Source organism: Colobus angolensis, unplaced genomic scaffold (genome assembly GCF_000951035.1).
Source record: "Colobus angolensis palliatus isolate OR3802 unplaced genomic scaffold, Cang.pa_1.0 Scaffold198, whole genome shotgun sequence".
NCBI lineage: Eukaryota > Metazoa > Chordata > Mammalia > Primates > Cercopithecidae > Colobus > Colobus angolensis.
Genome location: NW_012115132.1, coordinates 1,504,587 through 1,522,322, shown reverse-complemented (window position 1 = coordinate 1,522,322; position 17,736 = coordinate 1,504,587). Strand labels below are relative to the sequence as shown.

At 40.3% G+C, this 17,736-nt stretch overlaps 1 protein-coding gene across 1 annotated transcript in view; it reads left to right on the top strand.

Annotated features, from left to right (window-relative positions):
• COL14A1 (collagen, type XIV, alpha 1) overlaps positions 1-14,730 on the top strand; it is a 255,503-nt gene extending 240,773 nt beyond the window's left edge. Inside the window, exons 46-48 of the mRNA XM_011941061.1 lie at positions 9,843-9,920; positions 11,991-12,146; positions 13,842-14,730. Of these exons, the coding sequence (XP_011796451.1) occupies positions 9,843-9,920; positions 11,991-12,146; positions 13,842-13,921 (314 nt within the window). The 3' untranslated portion in view covers positions 13,922-14,730. The remainder of the gene's footprint in view (positions 1-9,842; positions 9,921-11,990; positions 12,147-13,841) is intronic.
• The last annotated feature ends 3,006 nt before the right edge of the window (positions 14,731-17,736 follow it).

Sequence of the window (17,736 nt, the reverse complement as noted above, 5' to 3'; positions counted from 1 at the left end):
GGACATGGTTGAGAATTCATTTTCAACGCATAGAGGCTGCTTTCCTCAGAGCCACTGATCCAAGAGAGAGAGCAAAGAGGAGTTCCCATTATAATTTTGGCATCTAGTCTCAGAAGCCCAAGCTTTTACTTTCACCATATTCTATTTGTTAGAAGGAAGTCACTAAGCCTGGCCCACACTCAAGTAGAGAGGAATTGGGCTGCACACTTCGGAGGGAGGCATTTTAAAGATTTTGTGAGTGCCTGTTTAAACCATTACACTCTTCTAAATTAAAACAAGGCCTTCTGGCTGTGCATTGCAAAGAGGGTGATGCTCTCATCCACTGAAATGATTTCCAAGCAGTATGACGTCTACAATGCTGAATAATGAAGGGCTCTTGTGAAGAGTTGGCTTACCCTGCCTGTTTTCACTATTTATGTTTGTTTTTCTCTCCTGTATTTTTAAATCATCCAAATGACAGATGTAGGTTTTCAGAGGGAAACGCAAGATGCAGGTGTAAGCACCTTTAAAAACAGTAGCAATTATTGGGAAAAATGTTTTTGAAGGCTACTAATACCTTTTGAGTTCCTGTTTCTGAAATTAATTGTAATTAGAACAAAATCCATTTTCAAAACAAACACAAAGAATGAGAGAAAAAAAAGCTGTTGACAAATTAAAATTACCATTAAATTATATTTCCATGCTTTATAATTAGTAGAATATGACTGTTACAGTACTAAAAAGCTATAACTAGTGTTTTGTCTTGTTTTTGCCATGGAAGCTAGTATCATTGTTTCTGTAGATAAAAACATTTTTAAAACTTTAATTGGAAAGTCTATTAGTCAGTTTGAACAAATATTTGATAAGTCAATGACTGATTAATCCTACTGCATTAGTGTGTGACACATGTCATTCAATACCCAGATAGAGTATACTTTCTTGATTTGGCCTTTAATGATTTCTTTCTGTTCATCCTTTCTTACAATGAGGCTACCTTATCCCCGAAAACAAATTTTAATGTACATTTTTCTTTTATTCCTCATAATACATGAAATACAATAGTTATTTCATAAGTCATAACTAGTTTATAGTGTTGATAACCTCTTGGCTAGCTTTTTGACTGCCATTCCTCATTCACCCTTGAGCCCTGATAAAAACAAAGGCCCATGTGGATATTGTGCATCAATCCTGAGACATCATGGTGACAGATTACTGCCACGTGAACAATGTAAGCATTTCCTTTCAAGTTGTTGTCAAGTTGTAATTTAGCCAGAAAATCATGGCAAGTGTTCTAAGAAGGAGATTTGGTTATACTAGATAATAAAAGAGAGAGAGAGAAAGAAACTCCTTTTTTAAAAATGTAGGAATGTATTTTGTCATTTTCTAAATTTTCAAGCCTTGAACATAAGTAAAATGGAAATATAATGTAGTTTATATGATAAAACCAAAGTTGTTTGTATTAGCTGTGATAAACAGTTTTTGGTGAATTTTTTGACATGGCTTTCAAAGCCATGACTGTAATAAGTTAATTATCAAAATGTATTTTTAGAGGAGAGTGAAAATATGCAGAGAAAAGATATATTCATTAATCTTTTCTATTTTTATTGTTCTAGATTTGACTTTGGCATTAAATTACTATGTAAATATAGCGAAGTAGTTTGACTTTCCTGAACTTCTTTGCTGGTTTGGAAAAACATGATGAGTATCCTTGATTTTGGATGTGTTTATCTTTTTTTTTTTTTTAACTAACTTCTGGGATACACGTGCTGAACGTGCAGGTTTGTTACATAGCTACACATGTGCCACGGTAGTTTGCTGCACCTATCGACCCGTCATCTAGATTTTAATCCCTCCAAGCATTAGATATTTGTCCTAATGCTCTCTGTCCCCTTCCCCCCAACGCCCTGACAGCCCCCGGTGTGTGATGTTCCCCTCCCCGTTTCCATGTGTTCTCATTGTTCAACTCCCACTTATGAGTGAGAACATAGTAATGGGTCATCCATGCTGATCATGAAGGGCTGTTGTTCATAACACATTTTGTTTTACATTCTGTAGACCCTGACCTCATCCCAATGCCTGGACACAGCTCACTTTTCTAAGAGTGGAGAGTATCATGTCATTTTCCAGTTTTGCAAGGAATGAAGACCAAGCTCCAATTTAAATATCATCAACTGGTTGACTATTCAAGCTGAACCTGAAATATTCATTTTTAAGCTATAGAAATTGGCTCCTTTTGCCACTAATTTTGAATAATTTATAATTTTCTTAGTAGTCAATAGTGGAAATAATATAATAGAAGGAATTATCAAATTTTACTTGATTTTTATTCCTCTTAAGAAGGAATAATCAAAATTTTGTAGCAGAAAGTAATAGATGGGCATTTGGTCTGACATTCTTATGTACCAGTGAGGTCATAGTGTCAGTGGCAACATTGGGTGAACAAAAAGCCCGGATTCCTGATGCCTGATTTAATGCCCATTTTCTCCTGCCACTCACCTGCGTTGCAAATGGTCAACCTGCAGGCTACACCAGCCTAGTGTGCACTGATGAACTTTGCACCTCGTCTTCTTCTCTCTCTCTCCACCCTTCTCTTTTTAACTTCTACCCTTCCTACTTCTCCTCCTTCCTTCTTACTGCACTTCTTCCCTCTCACTGCCCAAATTTAGGTGAGTCTGTGGGCAAAATACCAAAGGACCCTCTACCTATACTGTCTTGTCTGATAGAGACTAATAGAAAGACCTGAAGTGCTAACCCCTTTGCCTTGATCTTGCTTTGGTTAGTGGATTCCTTTGACCACTGAGTGCCGCCACTTAATGATTCAACCTGTTTTCCTCTGGATTTTCTGTGGAACTAGCACAGGGTTTACTGGTAGAGCTAGGGTCTACAGGACTCCAGGCTGCCTTAACCAATGTATTGCCTTGTAGCACCCAGAAGGAGCAGATCCAGGTTTTGTGGAACCTGAAGCTTACAACTTGGGGTTCCTCTTGAAGAAAAAGAATACAAAGTCCGAACATAAAATTAAGTAGGAGGTACTGAAGGTGGTCCTTACAAGTTAGTGTCTCTCCATAGTCTGGCACACAAAGCTTGTCGTGCTCTGGACTAGACTAGCCTTATGTTCTATTGCCTGTGAAACAACCTGAAACTGCCAAAGCCATACCAAACCAGTTCTGGTCCCCCAGGCATGTTCTGTTGTCTCTTACCTGCAAGCCTTTGCACATACACATTCGTCTGCCACCGTGCCCAGCTGCCACTTCTTTAGCAGATAATGCCTGTTCTTCAAGATGTCATTTCAGGCTCAGCCATATTGGAAAGCCTTCTGGAGTCCCCACAGGACCCACAGTTCCGTGCTCTCATATTCTGCAGTAGCTGTTTTCACATTGCGTTATAACTACTTGTTACTATCTGTGTTTCCTACTCCATGACAACCTGCTACATGCAGGAGGGGTGCTTTTGACTCTGGATTCCCAGTGGTTGATGTTGGGACTGGGCTAGGCAGTTTATGTTGTTTGCCTTCTCCTGGCTTTAGCTTCATGGTGCTGTGTGTCCAGGCCCCTTTGCCCTCTGCTCTTTGGCAAGGTCAGCCCAATGGGAAGCATTGAGGAAGACTGGAGGGTACAAAGAAGGGCAAACCCCACCCCTGCCTCCTCTGCAACTCCAGTCGTAGCCGCCACCCCTCTGTGCCCCTGCTTCTACTGGACAATCTCCCCCTCTGTTTCTAGATCCTACCAGAAACCCTTGGGCTCTGAGCTCCGGTCACATTTTTTTTTCTCAATGTCTGTACTCTCCTATGGGTAATAGTGGTTCCATGTTGCTGCCAATTTGTAAGTTACACCTTTGCTTGGTTTCTAAGCTTTTCCATCATCCATGTTATCAAGTCTCTGTGTTAAATTCCAAATTTCCTCTGTCTGAAAGATCTAGAGTGGTTTGTATTTCCCTGGCTGAGCCCTGAATTATAAAGGCACAGTAGATGGCCAGTTGTTACATGAAAAAGACAATGGGAAGAGGCAGCTTTAGCAATCATTTGCAAGGCTCATTTACATATAAAACAACTACGTGTTTTCCATCCCTGTCCATCTTAGCATAAAGCATGCAGCCTCAGAAACTGGTACTAGTCCTACAGACCAAACATGTAGAAATAGAAAAGCTTAACAAAATGCATACAGTACTTATTGAATTGAGTCCAATTAATCTGCCATCTTGTAACTAGGCGCTAGGTCCAGTACCTTGCACTTAGTAGGCATTCACACAAACATTGAGCGAAGAACAGACTGTACTTGCAATCCATCGCCAGCATATCCCAGGCAACAGACAGTATAATAACACAGCAAGCCTTGATCTATAATCTCCATGACTCTTTGGTACAATTACAATGGAAGCATTCCCCAGGCCTTGCATAGCTTCCTGGGCATAAGTCCTGGGAGTTCCTCAGAATGTCTGGGGATGAGGAAAGAGTGACTGTGCTCCAGAAGCAACAGAGACTCCAGGCTGGCATGCGTGGTATGGTCAGTGGGGCCGTAAAGATGAATAAAACCTCCCAAGTCAGAGGCCAAAGGGTCAAAGAAAATAGGAAACAGGCAGCCAAGGGCCAGCCCCCGGACATGTCTGTGTGAGCAGGATAAATCCTCTTAGAGTGAACTCCAAATCTTGCTCAGGGCAGACAGCAAGTATACAAATTGAGGAAAGCAGCTGAGGAAATGTGGTGATAAACACGGGGCTGACTGCTGAGGCCAGAGAGAGTGTGCAGACACATTTGGCAGGAGGTTTTGGAAGCCATAACTATAGCAAGTAGGACAAGAAAGAGCCTTCAGGTCCAGCTTAGGATGGAGAGGCAGGGAGTGCAGTGGTTGAGCACAGAGGCTTCTGCGCCAACCTGCCTGGATTGAGATTTTGGCTCTGTTATTTCCTAGCTAAGGACAAGTGACCTACCCTCTCAGGATCCAGCTCTCTTTCAGGGTTATAGTAGTGCCTGCCCTTGTGGCTCTTGTGGAAATAACATGAGTTTGTTCATGTGAAGCAGCTGGCATCCAAAACCTGGTGAGATAATTTATAGGCAGTGCTGATACACTCTCAGGCACATTTTTGATTTGTCAAAGTCTGCAATCAAATTTTGTATTCCATTCATTCATCCATTGCTTTAATAGATATTTCTTGAGTGCTTAATGTGTGACTGGCACTTGGAATATAAGGAAGATCTAAAACAAACAAGTCCCAGATTTTGTGGGCCAGAAAACGAAAATATTGGCATGTCAGGATTAGGTTAGCAGTGAGGGAAAATCAGGTAACCTGAAATGGTTTCTAATGAGACTCTGAAGAATGAATGAATATGACAAATGTACCACTCTGATGGGGGATGTTGTACAATGAGCGAGGTTATGCATCTGTGGGAGCAGGATGTATATGAGAAATCTCTGTGTCTTTTACTCAGTTTTACTGTGAACCCAAAACTGCTCTAAAAGATAGTCTATCAGAAAAAGAGAGAGAAGGAGGAGGAGGAGATGGAAGGAGGAGACTTCTTTCTGATGATTCTAAATATTATTTTGGTTACTCTACAGAAAACTAAGGGTATTTTAATCTTGGCTAAATCGTATTTTTGCGAAGTTAGATCTTAATTTATATTAGCTGTGCTCATTTTAAAAATTGCGGTACCTCAAACTTAACTGGAGCCAATTATATTCATCTCCAAAAGATACTAATAGTTGATATCACCACCACAGAAGCAACTTGTTAGAAAAAGCAGTGTTCACATAACCAAGGTGTGTAAAAATGAAGCTTCAGCCTAAGGAATTTTGTCTGTTGATTTTTCAAAGATATGCTTGCTTATAGCGGGCAGCTGAACTATTCACAATAGCAAAGACATGGAACCAACCCAAATGGCCATCAATGATAGGCTAAAGCAAATATGGTACATATACACCATGGAACACTATGCAACCAGAAAAAGGAATGAGATCATGTCCTTTGCAGGGACATGGATGAAGCTGGAAGCCATCATCCTCAGCAAACTAACACAGGAACAGAAAACCAAACACCACATGTTCTCACTCATAAATGGGAGCAATGAGAACACAGGGACACAGAGAGGGGAACAACATGCACTGGGACCTGTCAGGAGGAGGGGCAAGAGGAGGAAGAGCATCAGGACAAGTAACTAATGTGTGCGGGGCTTAAAACCTAGGTGATGGGTTGATAGGTGCAGCAAACCACCATGGCACACGTTTACTTGTGTAACAAACCTGCACGTTCTGCACATGTAGCCCAGAATTTAAAAGTAAAATAGATTTTAAAATAATAATAATGGGAAGTTGAGTATTGGTCTAGGCATTCAATTCATTTAGTCTTTCAGTATTTACTGGGCCACCTAAGAGTGGCTATGGACTGACGCCAGAGAGATAAGTAAGGCACAGCTCCAGCAGTCAAGAGTCCTATAGTTTTGGGGCCATGTGGGCATGAGAATAGGTAATGCAATGGAATACACAGTACCAAAGGAGCACAGTTACTAAGAAAGCAAAGAATTCCTTCACTCATTCATTCTTTCATCTGTTACTTCACTCAACAAATATTTGTGAGTTACATATTATGTGGAAGACATCATATTTATACATTGGGGATATTTACACATTGGGGATATAGCCATGGAATAAGAGAAATATTCCTTGCCCTCTTGAGTCTGTCATGGTTCTGCCTAGAGAAGTTTTGAGTTGGGTCTTAAAGAATGAGGAGAAGTTATGGAGGCAGACAAGGTAAAAGGCATTTCAAAAGAAGAAAATTAGCATTTGGGAGTCCCACGAGTCTCCTGAGTCTCAATGTTTTTGTGGAAAGGACACTGGCACGTAGCACTGGTGACCCCATCTCAGCACCAAGTGGCCCCACCTTGGGTCTGTGCAAAAGAGATCTATGATGGGCCGTGACTGGGTTTTGTCTGTGAAAAATGACTTTATACCCAGGCTCCACTGCCCTCGGGCATCTCGTGGATAGTCACAGGCTGATGTTTTAGGACGTTTGATTTCCCTCCTTTTAATTAGGTCCTACAAGGCTTATCAAAAATATGTCCAGATCTATTTTTAGAGATCTGAAGTCTCTACCCTTAGCCTTTGATCTCAACCCTCATCTAAGGTACTTAAATACTAATTTTTAACAAGACTGCTTCACTCCAAAAAATGGCCTACAACCAAGTTCAGTTGTCATGGACATGAACATTCTTTCAGTATGAGAACCATAAGTGGATATGTGGACAAATATTAATGTATTCACCTAAATGTAGTTTGTAATATAATACCTTGAAGAATAATAAAATCAGCCAGGCGTGGTGGCTCACATCTGTAATCCCAGCACTTTGGAAGGTTAAGATGGGTGGATCACTTGAGGTCAGGAGATCGAGACCAGCCTGGCCAAAATGGTGAAACCTTGTCTCTACTAAAAATATAAAAATCAGCCAAGCATAGTGTCACACACCTGTAATCCTAGACACTCAGGAAGCTGAGGCAGGAGAATCGCCTGAACCCAGGAGGCGGAGGTTGCAGTGAGTTGAGATTACACCACTGTACTCCAGCCTGGGTGACAGAGTGAGTGAGACTCTGTCTCAAAGAAAAAAAAAAGAAGGAAAAAGAAAAAAAGAATAAAATCTAAAATTCCTTGTTAATATATAATTGTGTCTTTAGGCATTTTCCTTTTCCTTTTCTAAGGCATTTCGAGGGCTGGAATTTTTTTTCAAAATGTTTTTGTGAGGCTCTTTCTCTCTTCTTACCTCGACATATGTTACAGATGATATCTGATTCCATTTATTTTTCTCTGTCTAATGAGAAAATTAAAACAACCAGATTTTCTATTCCCAATCTTCACCTCGTACTTTCTTTATGAGCGAGCAAAAAACAAGTCAGGAAACTATTATCAGGGGATTAGTCCCAAGAATACTTCCCCAGATGTCCTCTTCTCCCTGATCTGTGTCTTCCTGTGGAGAGTTAAGCATTAGGAGCCATCCTGTTAAAGATGATCCTGCACGATGAGGTCGCGAGAGGCCACTGAGTCACCATGCTCTTAATCAGCAACAGCCTGGTGTTAGTCATCAGTGTATTTTATTATGTTCTCGTTCTTTCAGAATTACTTGTTCCCTGTTGGCAAAGTGACTGCAGTTCAAAGAGAACAAGAGGGATTCTCGGCTAAATTCCCAGATGCACACTGGGGCACAAGCACTTACAAGTGAAGTAGCATCTCTCAGCTAAAAACTACAAACTCTCATTAGCTACTAAACTGATACCCAGGAGGCTTCCACAGCGTGGTTGTCTCTCTGAACAACCTGATTAGCAATTGAGCATTAAATATTGATGAGTCAGAGTTAGCTGTGTGCTTTTAAAACTCAGATGAGATGGTATTTTTACTTTTGAGAAATCGTCGTTTTCCTTATGCGCTCCTAAGAGAAGAACCAGGCCCTAAACAGAAAGTCACAGGCATGGTGGTTAGTACCCTGGACTGTCATGGAGGTACTAGTCTTTTGTAAGCTCAGATAGCACCATCAAGGTGACATGCAATAGGATTGGGTGTTTGGGAATTCTAGCAATGAGTAGACCAACCTGGATGACTCCTAGTAAAGAAGAAGAGCTTTTTAAAAGAGATGCCAGGCTATGTCTTGACTACAAGAGATCATTACTGGGAGCACAAAAGATACCAAAGCTGCAGGTTAGGAGCAACCATTATATGTGCAGTGTAAAATCCAAAAACCAAAACCTGTTGGTTCCTCACCAGAGTCTTCTTTACTAATGATTTCCAGAACAAATCATACATCGATGCTTTTCTTTCTGGAAGTTATCAAGTAAGATGTTAAAAGTGATTATTTTCAAGTGCTAGCATCTCGCTTGTTGCATCTTCTAATTTGTTGACAGTGAATATGCATTATATTTAAAGTAAACAAATAGTTATTTGTAATTTTAAAAAATTGCAAAGCCTTTCCACGCCTGCTGCCTGTCAAATTGGCCATTTTTCATTTATTGATGTTTCCTCCTAGGCTTTGCCAATTCAACATAATTTCTCAGTAGGTATAATTAAACAGAGATGCTGTTCTGCATGCTGCTATTTCAAAGCATTGTTGTACATGAAATACAGACAGCAAAGATCTTCTGTGATGTAAGTAAGCCAGGGTAACCCAGACCGCAGTCTAATGCAACCTTATCTTGGGCCTCAATATAGGTGCTCTCACCTTTGAAGTGATCTTGGGATAGGACCTGTTTAGATAATGAGGTGTCAGAGTATATGTTTCTTTGTGTTTGCCTGTGAAAATGTATAGTTTGTTAATAGCACTGTAAATTATAAGAGGTCCACTCCATGGAAAAGAAACATGAATAAATTTAGATTTTTATGGGGCTGAATCAGCCAAATCAAACACAGGCTTTTCCGAAGCTTCCAAGTTTTAATGGAAACTCACGCTCTTCAGAATGTTGCTGCCTAATTCATGCCTTTTGCAGATACATTACAGGGTGGACCAAAAGGAAAATGTTAGACGTGTTCACTTGTGATTTCTATTGTGTTACTTGTGGAGTGCCAGCTGCATAAGTCCAGTGGCCTGGTGCGTGCAAAGACAAGGACCAGTTCTTGGCAGGCTGTGTGACTTCAGTAGGAAGGAGAAAGAGAGACTGGCAGAATAGCAGATATAGACTACACACTCAAATACAGAATCAGACTTCAACATGTGATTCTGCGTATGCTACCAGTGTCAGAATTTAATTTAAAAGTCCCATGGTACTCATAACCCCAAACCAACCCACGTAATTGTCTTCATCAGAGAAGCACTTTTGAACTCCAGAAAAATGGAACTACCAAGATTTTTTTTCAAAAAGAACTTTAAACATTTTTAAAAAAATTATTTTAAACAGGTCTAACTGGTGTCAAGGGAGAAAAAGGAAATCCAGGCGTTGGAACCCAAGGTCCAAGAGGCCCCCCTGGACCAGCAGGTAAATCTTCCTTCCTAACAAGAAACTGCAAATGTACATTTTTATATTCACTTGGCATTGCAGTGGAGCAAAATGGTCATCTTACATCCTAGTATGTAACTGAAGTGGCTTTATTTCGTATTTGTTTTGTTGGGAGGCTTCTTTGTTAATAATGATCCTCGCAATATACAAGCCCAAAAAGTTAGAGCATATTCTGGGATCTTATTGTTTGTGTGAGTTAGGATAGGACAGACTATGCTATAGTAACAAATACATCCCAAATGCTTAGTGGATTTGTACAATAAAGATTTATTTCACACTCACACAAAGTTTCATATGAATAAGGTAGCTCTCTTCCATCTCAGAACCCATGATCTCTGTAGTGAATCGTGTAGCCTCCAAGAGAAAGATAAAGAAGGCACATTGGGCTGGATGTGGTGGCTCCGTCCTGTAAGCCCAGCATTATGGGAAGCTGAGACAAGAGGATCACTTAAGGCCAAGAGTTTGAGACCAGCCTGGGCAACGTGATGAAACCCCATTTCTACAAAAAAATACAAAAATGTAACCAGGCGTGGTGGCATGTGCCTGTAGTCCCAGCTACTTGAGAGGCTGAAGCAGAGGATCACAGGAGCTCTGGAGGTTGAGGCTACAGTGAGCCATGATGGCACCACTGCACTCCCAGTCTGGGTGACAGAGGGAGACCCTGTCTCAAAAAAAAAAAAAAGAAAAAAGAAGGCACATCAGTCTCAACTTCCTAATCAGAATGTTCACATTTTATTGTCTGGAACTAATCACCTAGCCCCAGCTGAACTGCAAGGCAGACACAAAATCTAGAGAAATACAAGGCTATTTGGTGAGCACTAGTATTTCCTGCCATGGTAATCTTACTGAATGAGTTCTGTAGAAGTTTTGAGTTTTGTGTATTATGTGCTTTTAGAATGGTCTCCAGATGATCAGACTTTATGTTAGAACTATTATAATTTGCAATCTTATTATAATATATATTCATAATGTCAGTCTTAGCCACATCGAGTAAAGTGCTTTACAGATTTTTCTTTCCAGTCTAGTAAGGATTTTGGAAAATACTTTCTCTGAGGGAGGTTCCTAATGCAATAGACTCATTTTGAGTGTAAATATTTCTGTTATTAGAGACAATGTGAGGAACTGATATAACATTACACATTATACAGAATGGGTGGTTGGTGAGTGCTGATTGAGGAGCTGAATATATGAGAGCCACCACACTATTCAAATAGAAGGTGATACTTCTTCCTACTTTTCATTTCAGTTCCAGTTGAGAAATTCCATTATAGTTGAAGAATGCCTTTTCAACACTGTTGGAACCCAGGTCCAAAAACAAACAAGCATACAAGCCAAAAAACTCTCATACTGACAAATTTCTTCAATTCACAACAATTTTAATCCTCCTATTTTTACTCAATCTGAATTCTCAATTAATGTAAACTAGCTTAAAGAAATTTTGGATTAGTATATTAGGTCGAATTTCAAACTTGTCATTGGTCCCCTCCAGGACAATTTCACACTCATACAAATTTACTTTAATTATCTCAGGCCATAAACCGGTACTGAATTACACAGCCATTCTAACTGTTGATGAGGTTGAGCTTTAGTTATCTGGGGCCATAAACTGGTACTGAATTGCATGGCTATTCTAACTAGATGATGAGGTTGAGCTCTGAGTGTGTTCATGTTTGCGTCTGTTTGTGTGCACGCCCATAGATTGGGTTCATAAGGAACTGCATTGGGAAACAAAAGCTCCAAAAAAAAAATAAGGTTGAAAATGGAATGTTTCTTTCCCTTTAATACCCAAGAGGTAATAGAAAAAATACATTTTGCTTCCTAGTTTCCTGAGCTGATTAAGAGCATTGACCTCCGGAAGGAAAAGTGGTTACACTATGATCCTCTGCCTAGGGAATCCAGTCTAAGAAAAAGAACTCAATGAATAGAAAGATGTTGTCCTAATTGTCCTAAAAGTTGCTTCTTCTAAGAGTTAGTTTACTTCTTGGTTGTCTCAAAACTCACCCTGTTGTGGCAAAAGACCAACTGTTTTTATCTGTGGGTACTTCTTAGGACCTTCAGGGGAGAGTCGGCCTGGCAGCCCTGGGCCCCCTGGCTCTCCTGGACCAAGAGGGCCCCCAGGTCATCTGGGGGTTCCTGGACCGCAAGGTCCTTCTGGCCAGCCTGGATATTGTGACCCCTCGTCATGTTCTGCCTATGGTGTGAGAGGTAAGTGTCACAAAAAGCCCCTCTTGTGGGCTTGGATCAATGTTTCACTGTGCTTACTACCAAAATGGGAAGATAGTGCTATGAAAAAAGTTAAATTGGTTATGAATGGGAAGCAGAGCTTGAATGCCTCACGTTCTTAAATTATCCCAGACATTTTCTATAAAGTGCAAATTGCTCTAGAGGCTACTCCCTTAAAAACCTTAAGAGCAAATTCAAAATAACAGTGCATCTAAGTCTTCCTTGCTTCCAAATGATGACCTACATAGACTTGGCCTCTGACTTCATGTTTAGCACATTTGGAAGACATGGTTGAACATTCTTTTGGAGTCTTCATTCTTATATGACAGCTGTGATGTGGCCAAGACATCTCAAAATTTTACTCTTGGTTTGGGGAAATGTCAAACTTAGAACTTCTCCCATAATTAAGAGGGTCCTTAGATTATTTTCAGTGATCTCTTGCGTACCACTTGCATTTAGGTGCATTTAAGCACCATATTTTAGGTGACCAAGGATAGTTGTGAGAGTAAACAAAAGTCATGCTGTCCTTGCCTTATCACTAACTACCGGACTAAAAGAATATCCTTCCTGAAACATCTGCAGTGTGCATGCTGGTGTGCTGTGCAATGGCCCCTTTTCTGACATCGTCGCTGTTGGAAGCATCAAGAGAGAGGCTGAGGGACTGCTGTGGGGCCATGAACTTACTAGTTAATGGATTTAAAATTTTCTGCTTCAGTAGAAATTTAACCTTATTTATCAGTGGAATTGGTCAACAAAGTTTTGCTGATGTGTTTTTCTCTGTTCATCTTTTCCCTCCCTGTTCTCTCAAATACTCCTATCCCTTCTTAAGATCTGATCCCCTACAATGATTACCAGCACTGAAGTGTAAGTCCTCCACTTTGGTTACATTGGCCCCAGGCATTTGGCTATGGATACAGAACTGTCCTGTCCACCACCACCACCACCAAGCCCCTGCCCCCACCACCACCACCACCAAGCCCCTGCCCCTAACAATGGACACCCTGCTTCCCTGCCTCTTCTGTATCCCTGCCTTCACGCTTTCAAATCTCTTGCTCACGCTGCTCCAAACATGATGGAGTGATAACATTGGAACTTAACCAAATCATATATGTCTATTTTAATAGACACTGACTGCTCCGTGTCAGCCTGGATAGAGGTATATGATCGTGTGCCAAGAATTTATCCCAGACTCTCCTGTGTGACAGCTCTGTAATAAAGTTACCTAACTGTGCCTTCCTCCTCCTTCCTCTCCCCACACAGGATGGATGGGCGTCTTTCTCCTTGACCACCCTACTCTCCCTTCCTCCCCTGATCACCTCCCCTCCCTGCTGTCCTCTGGTGATGGACTTCTAACATGAGATCATTTTTTAAAATTTCTATTTCTTTTATAATTTTGCTGAATTTTCAGGGTTTCTTCTGTAAATAAAACATATAATATTTAAATGGTTGGCTATGATTCTAATTTTCTAACAATTTCTGTAATGTATCTTTCCCTTCGTCTGTTTACTAACTGTCTGAAATCTTATGGGGAAGGTACAAGGGGCGTGGTGGATTAAGATACCCACTGCCTTTTACCCAGCAGGATATCTCTGTGTCTCTAAGGACCCAGGTGAGGGGAGAATATCAATTTATGATTCTTGGGTACAGCAAGTCCCCACCCCCACTTTTCCTCTTTAGCTCCCCATCCAGATCAGCCAGAGTTCACCCCTGTCCAAGACGAGCTGGAAGCCATGGAACTGTGGGGCCCTGGAGTCTGATAGCCTCAGAAGAAATTGAAAGACCAACGGCAAGAACTCTTAAGGCATCTTGTTTGAGAAAATGTTGTTATGTGGTTTGTATGCTCCTTTGGGGGGCGGGGGCAAGGCTCATTTCAACAGCCTAAATCTCCTCCTTGGATAATGTTAATATTATTGTTATTATTAACAAAAAATATATATATATTTTAAAAGTTCCCTTAATCTATGACATGGTAGAAATGATTTCCCTTTGGTGTTTTCATGGCATGTCAGATAATTTGTTTTTCCAGAGAAGAGAGTTCAAAGAAGAATTGGGAAAAATAAATTGAACTCTGAAATCTTCTCTCTCAAGTCCTAAAATGAACAGATACGATTGTATTTGAGGGAAATAATATGCCCGCAGCAGGAAAAGAATTCAAAGAGGTTCAAAGAATATGTCACTTACTCCTACTTGCTATAGGAATAACCTTGCTGATAAGAAAAAAAGGGCCATAATTGGACAAACTACCTCTTGCTTCATTGATATGTCCAACTCTGAGATCACTTGGTAACCGGTTTCATGGGTATCCAAAAATCAGCATTTGGATATAATCTTTCTGAATTTGGTAATTTAAAAAATAGATTAAGTTTTTCAGTGGTTTTAACTCATGAAATAATGACTTTCCACCAGCTCTGATGCAAAGAGATATAATTTTAATGAACAATTTATCCAGCAGTGTGTTCCAGGGATTGCCTCTCCTTATCTACAGGGATTACTTTGTACATGCAGATAAGTTTTTGCAAACCTACTTCCATTTTCTTTTGTAAGCAAATAAAACTTTGAAACAATGTATGTGGATTCTTTTTTCTGCATTTCTAAGTATCACCTTAAGCTTTTGTAGTCTCCACTGGGTGTCCTCCAGAAAGACAACAGTTAGTTGTCTTCCTTTAGGTAAGCATTCAAACTCTCATTCATTTGTTTACTCATTCATTCGTTCTGAGTGCAGTAGAAAACAGAAGAAGCAGTTGACTTGGAACTAAGAGATTAGCAACATTTTAATATTCATTTATAATCTACCAGGCAGTAAAGAGCCTGCAAATGCATGACCTCTGCTAAATAAGTGTTTACCAATAGTTGACTGAGGAGCCCACTTATCTTCTGATATTGAGGAAAGCCTAAAAACCCCTAGAATGCAGAGTGGAAATGAGGTTGAATCGAATAGACTCTAACCCTTAAACCGTACTTTGTCTTTTGCTCACAAAGGAAAAATCTAGGTATTTGAGAAAGATTTGAGTTCTATTATGTGCTAGTTGAAATAGAAACAAAAGAGAACCATAAATTTAATATGTGCTCCTTCTCCTCTGTAACATCTCTCTAGTAACAGCTAACTTTAAAAAGTAGGGATGGGATCATTTACAACTAGAAGCTGGATTCTTTCTGGATCAGGAAACGGCTAACACGAAGAATGGCGTCTGTCTGATCACCAGGTTCTCTGACTTTCTGTCCTTCTCATAATCTCCTGATCTTTGGAGATGAAAGAAGACTTCATCTGAAGGATTCAAACAATCTACCTGTGTACCTTTGATGGGGTGGGGCGGGGGCGGGGGACGGGTCTAAGCAAATCGATTTTTTTGGTGTCTTTGCAGGGAATGAAAGAAGACAATGAGTAGATAACCAGCAGCCATTTCCTTTCAGTTATGGTATATGATTCTGCCTGAGAAAGCAGGATTTATGGGAGGGAAAACTTGTCTAAGGCCCATCAAGACGGCCTGACCCAAAGTCACCTAAGAGAACTCTTCCAACTTAAATGATTGGGGTGTGTGATCAGTTGCTTCTTACTCTGTGTCTCAGATTTCCTAGTCCATGACATTTAATAGTGAGTATAGAGTAGGACATTCTATACATTTTAGTATTTGGCCCTTGGAAACAAAGTTTAATACCATGTCACTCAGAAGACTGTCAAAGTTTGCTTATAAATGGTAAAGTATAGACTACCAGAGATTCTAATCCATTCACATCATTCTTGACTTGTGCAAATACACTTGGCTCTGATTTCACTTGGTGATCTAAATTTGTTTATTTAAGCTGTAAGAAAGTTACATTAATTTGGAATGTGTCATCACTTGGACCCAGTATATCAGATTTTTATTTAGTAAAATGTTAAAAATAAAAAGTGTAACTCAGATTCTGGATGTTCAAGTTTACAATACATTGCCTGTAATAAAAGCTGATTCTGAAATGCATTTTTCTTGACTTACTTTGGCAGAAATATACTTATATCTTAATTTATAGTTGATAAGTTTATACCGTTTTCTAAAAGTAATAAAGCATCATTTCATAAAAAAATACATTACTCTTCAGAAGTCTCATCACGTTTGTTACAAACTCTCCATTTCTTTTGGCAATAGTCATTTTAGGGTAGTATTTTATATTCCAAAAGACACCAATTTAATTCTAGAACAACTCTTTTTTTTTTTAACCTCTTCTGCCCCACCCCATCTTTCCATATCAAATATTACTGTGAACCAGGGAGTGTTTTCGTTCTGGAGATAAAACCATCAACAAAAGAGATGTGGGCTCTGTCCTCATGGGGCATCTTTTCTGTTGCTGGAAAAAGACAGGAAACATGTGAACACACAAGCAAAATTAAGTATTAGACAACATCAGGTGCATTCAGGGTGGCATGGCCATAGACAAATTAATTACCAATCATGATGAATATGAAAGACACAGATAAGGTCCTAAGACAGGAATAACAATGGAGGAATCAACATCTGCTTCCATTTGGGTGGGAGGGGCCCCTCTCTGAGGGGCTGACGTTTAAGTAGAGACATGAAGATAAGAAAAGGTGTGGGAGATGAATTCAAGCCCAGGGTTTGTCAAGTACAGAGGCCCTTTGTCAGCAAGGTAGGTGCCATGTTCAGGAAATTACAAGCAGGCCGGTTGGCAGGAGAGTGAGTGGAAGAGTGAACAAAACAAGGCTGAAGAGCAAAGCAAGGGGGACTGTATGTGTGAAGTTAGTGATGTGCATTTTATTTTATTAATGAATTTCATTAGAAGCAACTGAGGAGTTGCAAACAGAGGAATGACACAATCAAGTGTCTGTTTTAAGTCAGTAAAGGGAAAATTGCTGTTTCATGGAATCACACTGCTGTGTTTATGTTCTGAAGTTGTCACTGTGCAGTTACTATCGGCCAAGCCTATCCCAGGAGCTTTAAAGTTGTATCAGTTAGGTTGGGCTAGGCTATACAGTGGTAATAATCCCTAACATCTCAGGAGCTTAGCACAATACACACTTCCTTCTTGCTCACACAAGAGAGCAGGGCAGCTGTCTGCCACATCTGGGCTCAGTGTTCCACACTGCTTCTGCCTCGAACACTTCTATGTTAACATGCACTCCAGTCATCTCCAAGGCAAGAGGAGAGAGAGCATGGAGACTTGTTGCTGCACGCTTCCTTCAGAAGTGACACACATTATTTTCACTCATGGATCTTTGGCCTAAGTAAATCACATGACCACATTCAGTGGGGCGGAGAAGTACAGCCTTCCCATGTGTTAGGAGACAGAAGAGAACCAGAAATATTGGCAAGAAACAATAAAATCTACCACTTACGTTTTAACTCATTTGAACCTCCCAACAACCCAAGAGCTAGTCCACTATCATCCTGATTTTCCCAGTAAAGAGACGAAAGCACCAAAAGTTAAGTTACTTGCCCAAAGACACACAGTTAGAATTCACAGAAGCTCTGGCTCAAGACATCCACTCCTAACCTCTAGATTTCTCTGCCTTACATATTGGGGACACTTCAATTTTAACAGCAAAAAGGGGTAGAGGTAGGGCTCATTAAAGTGCAGA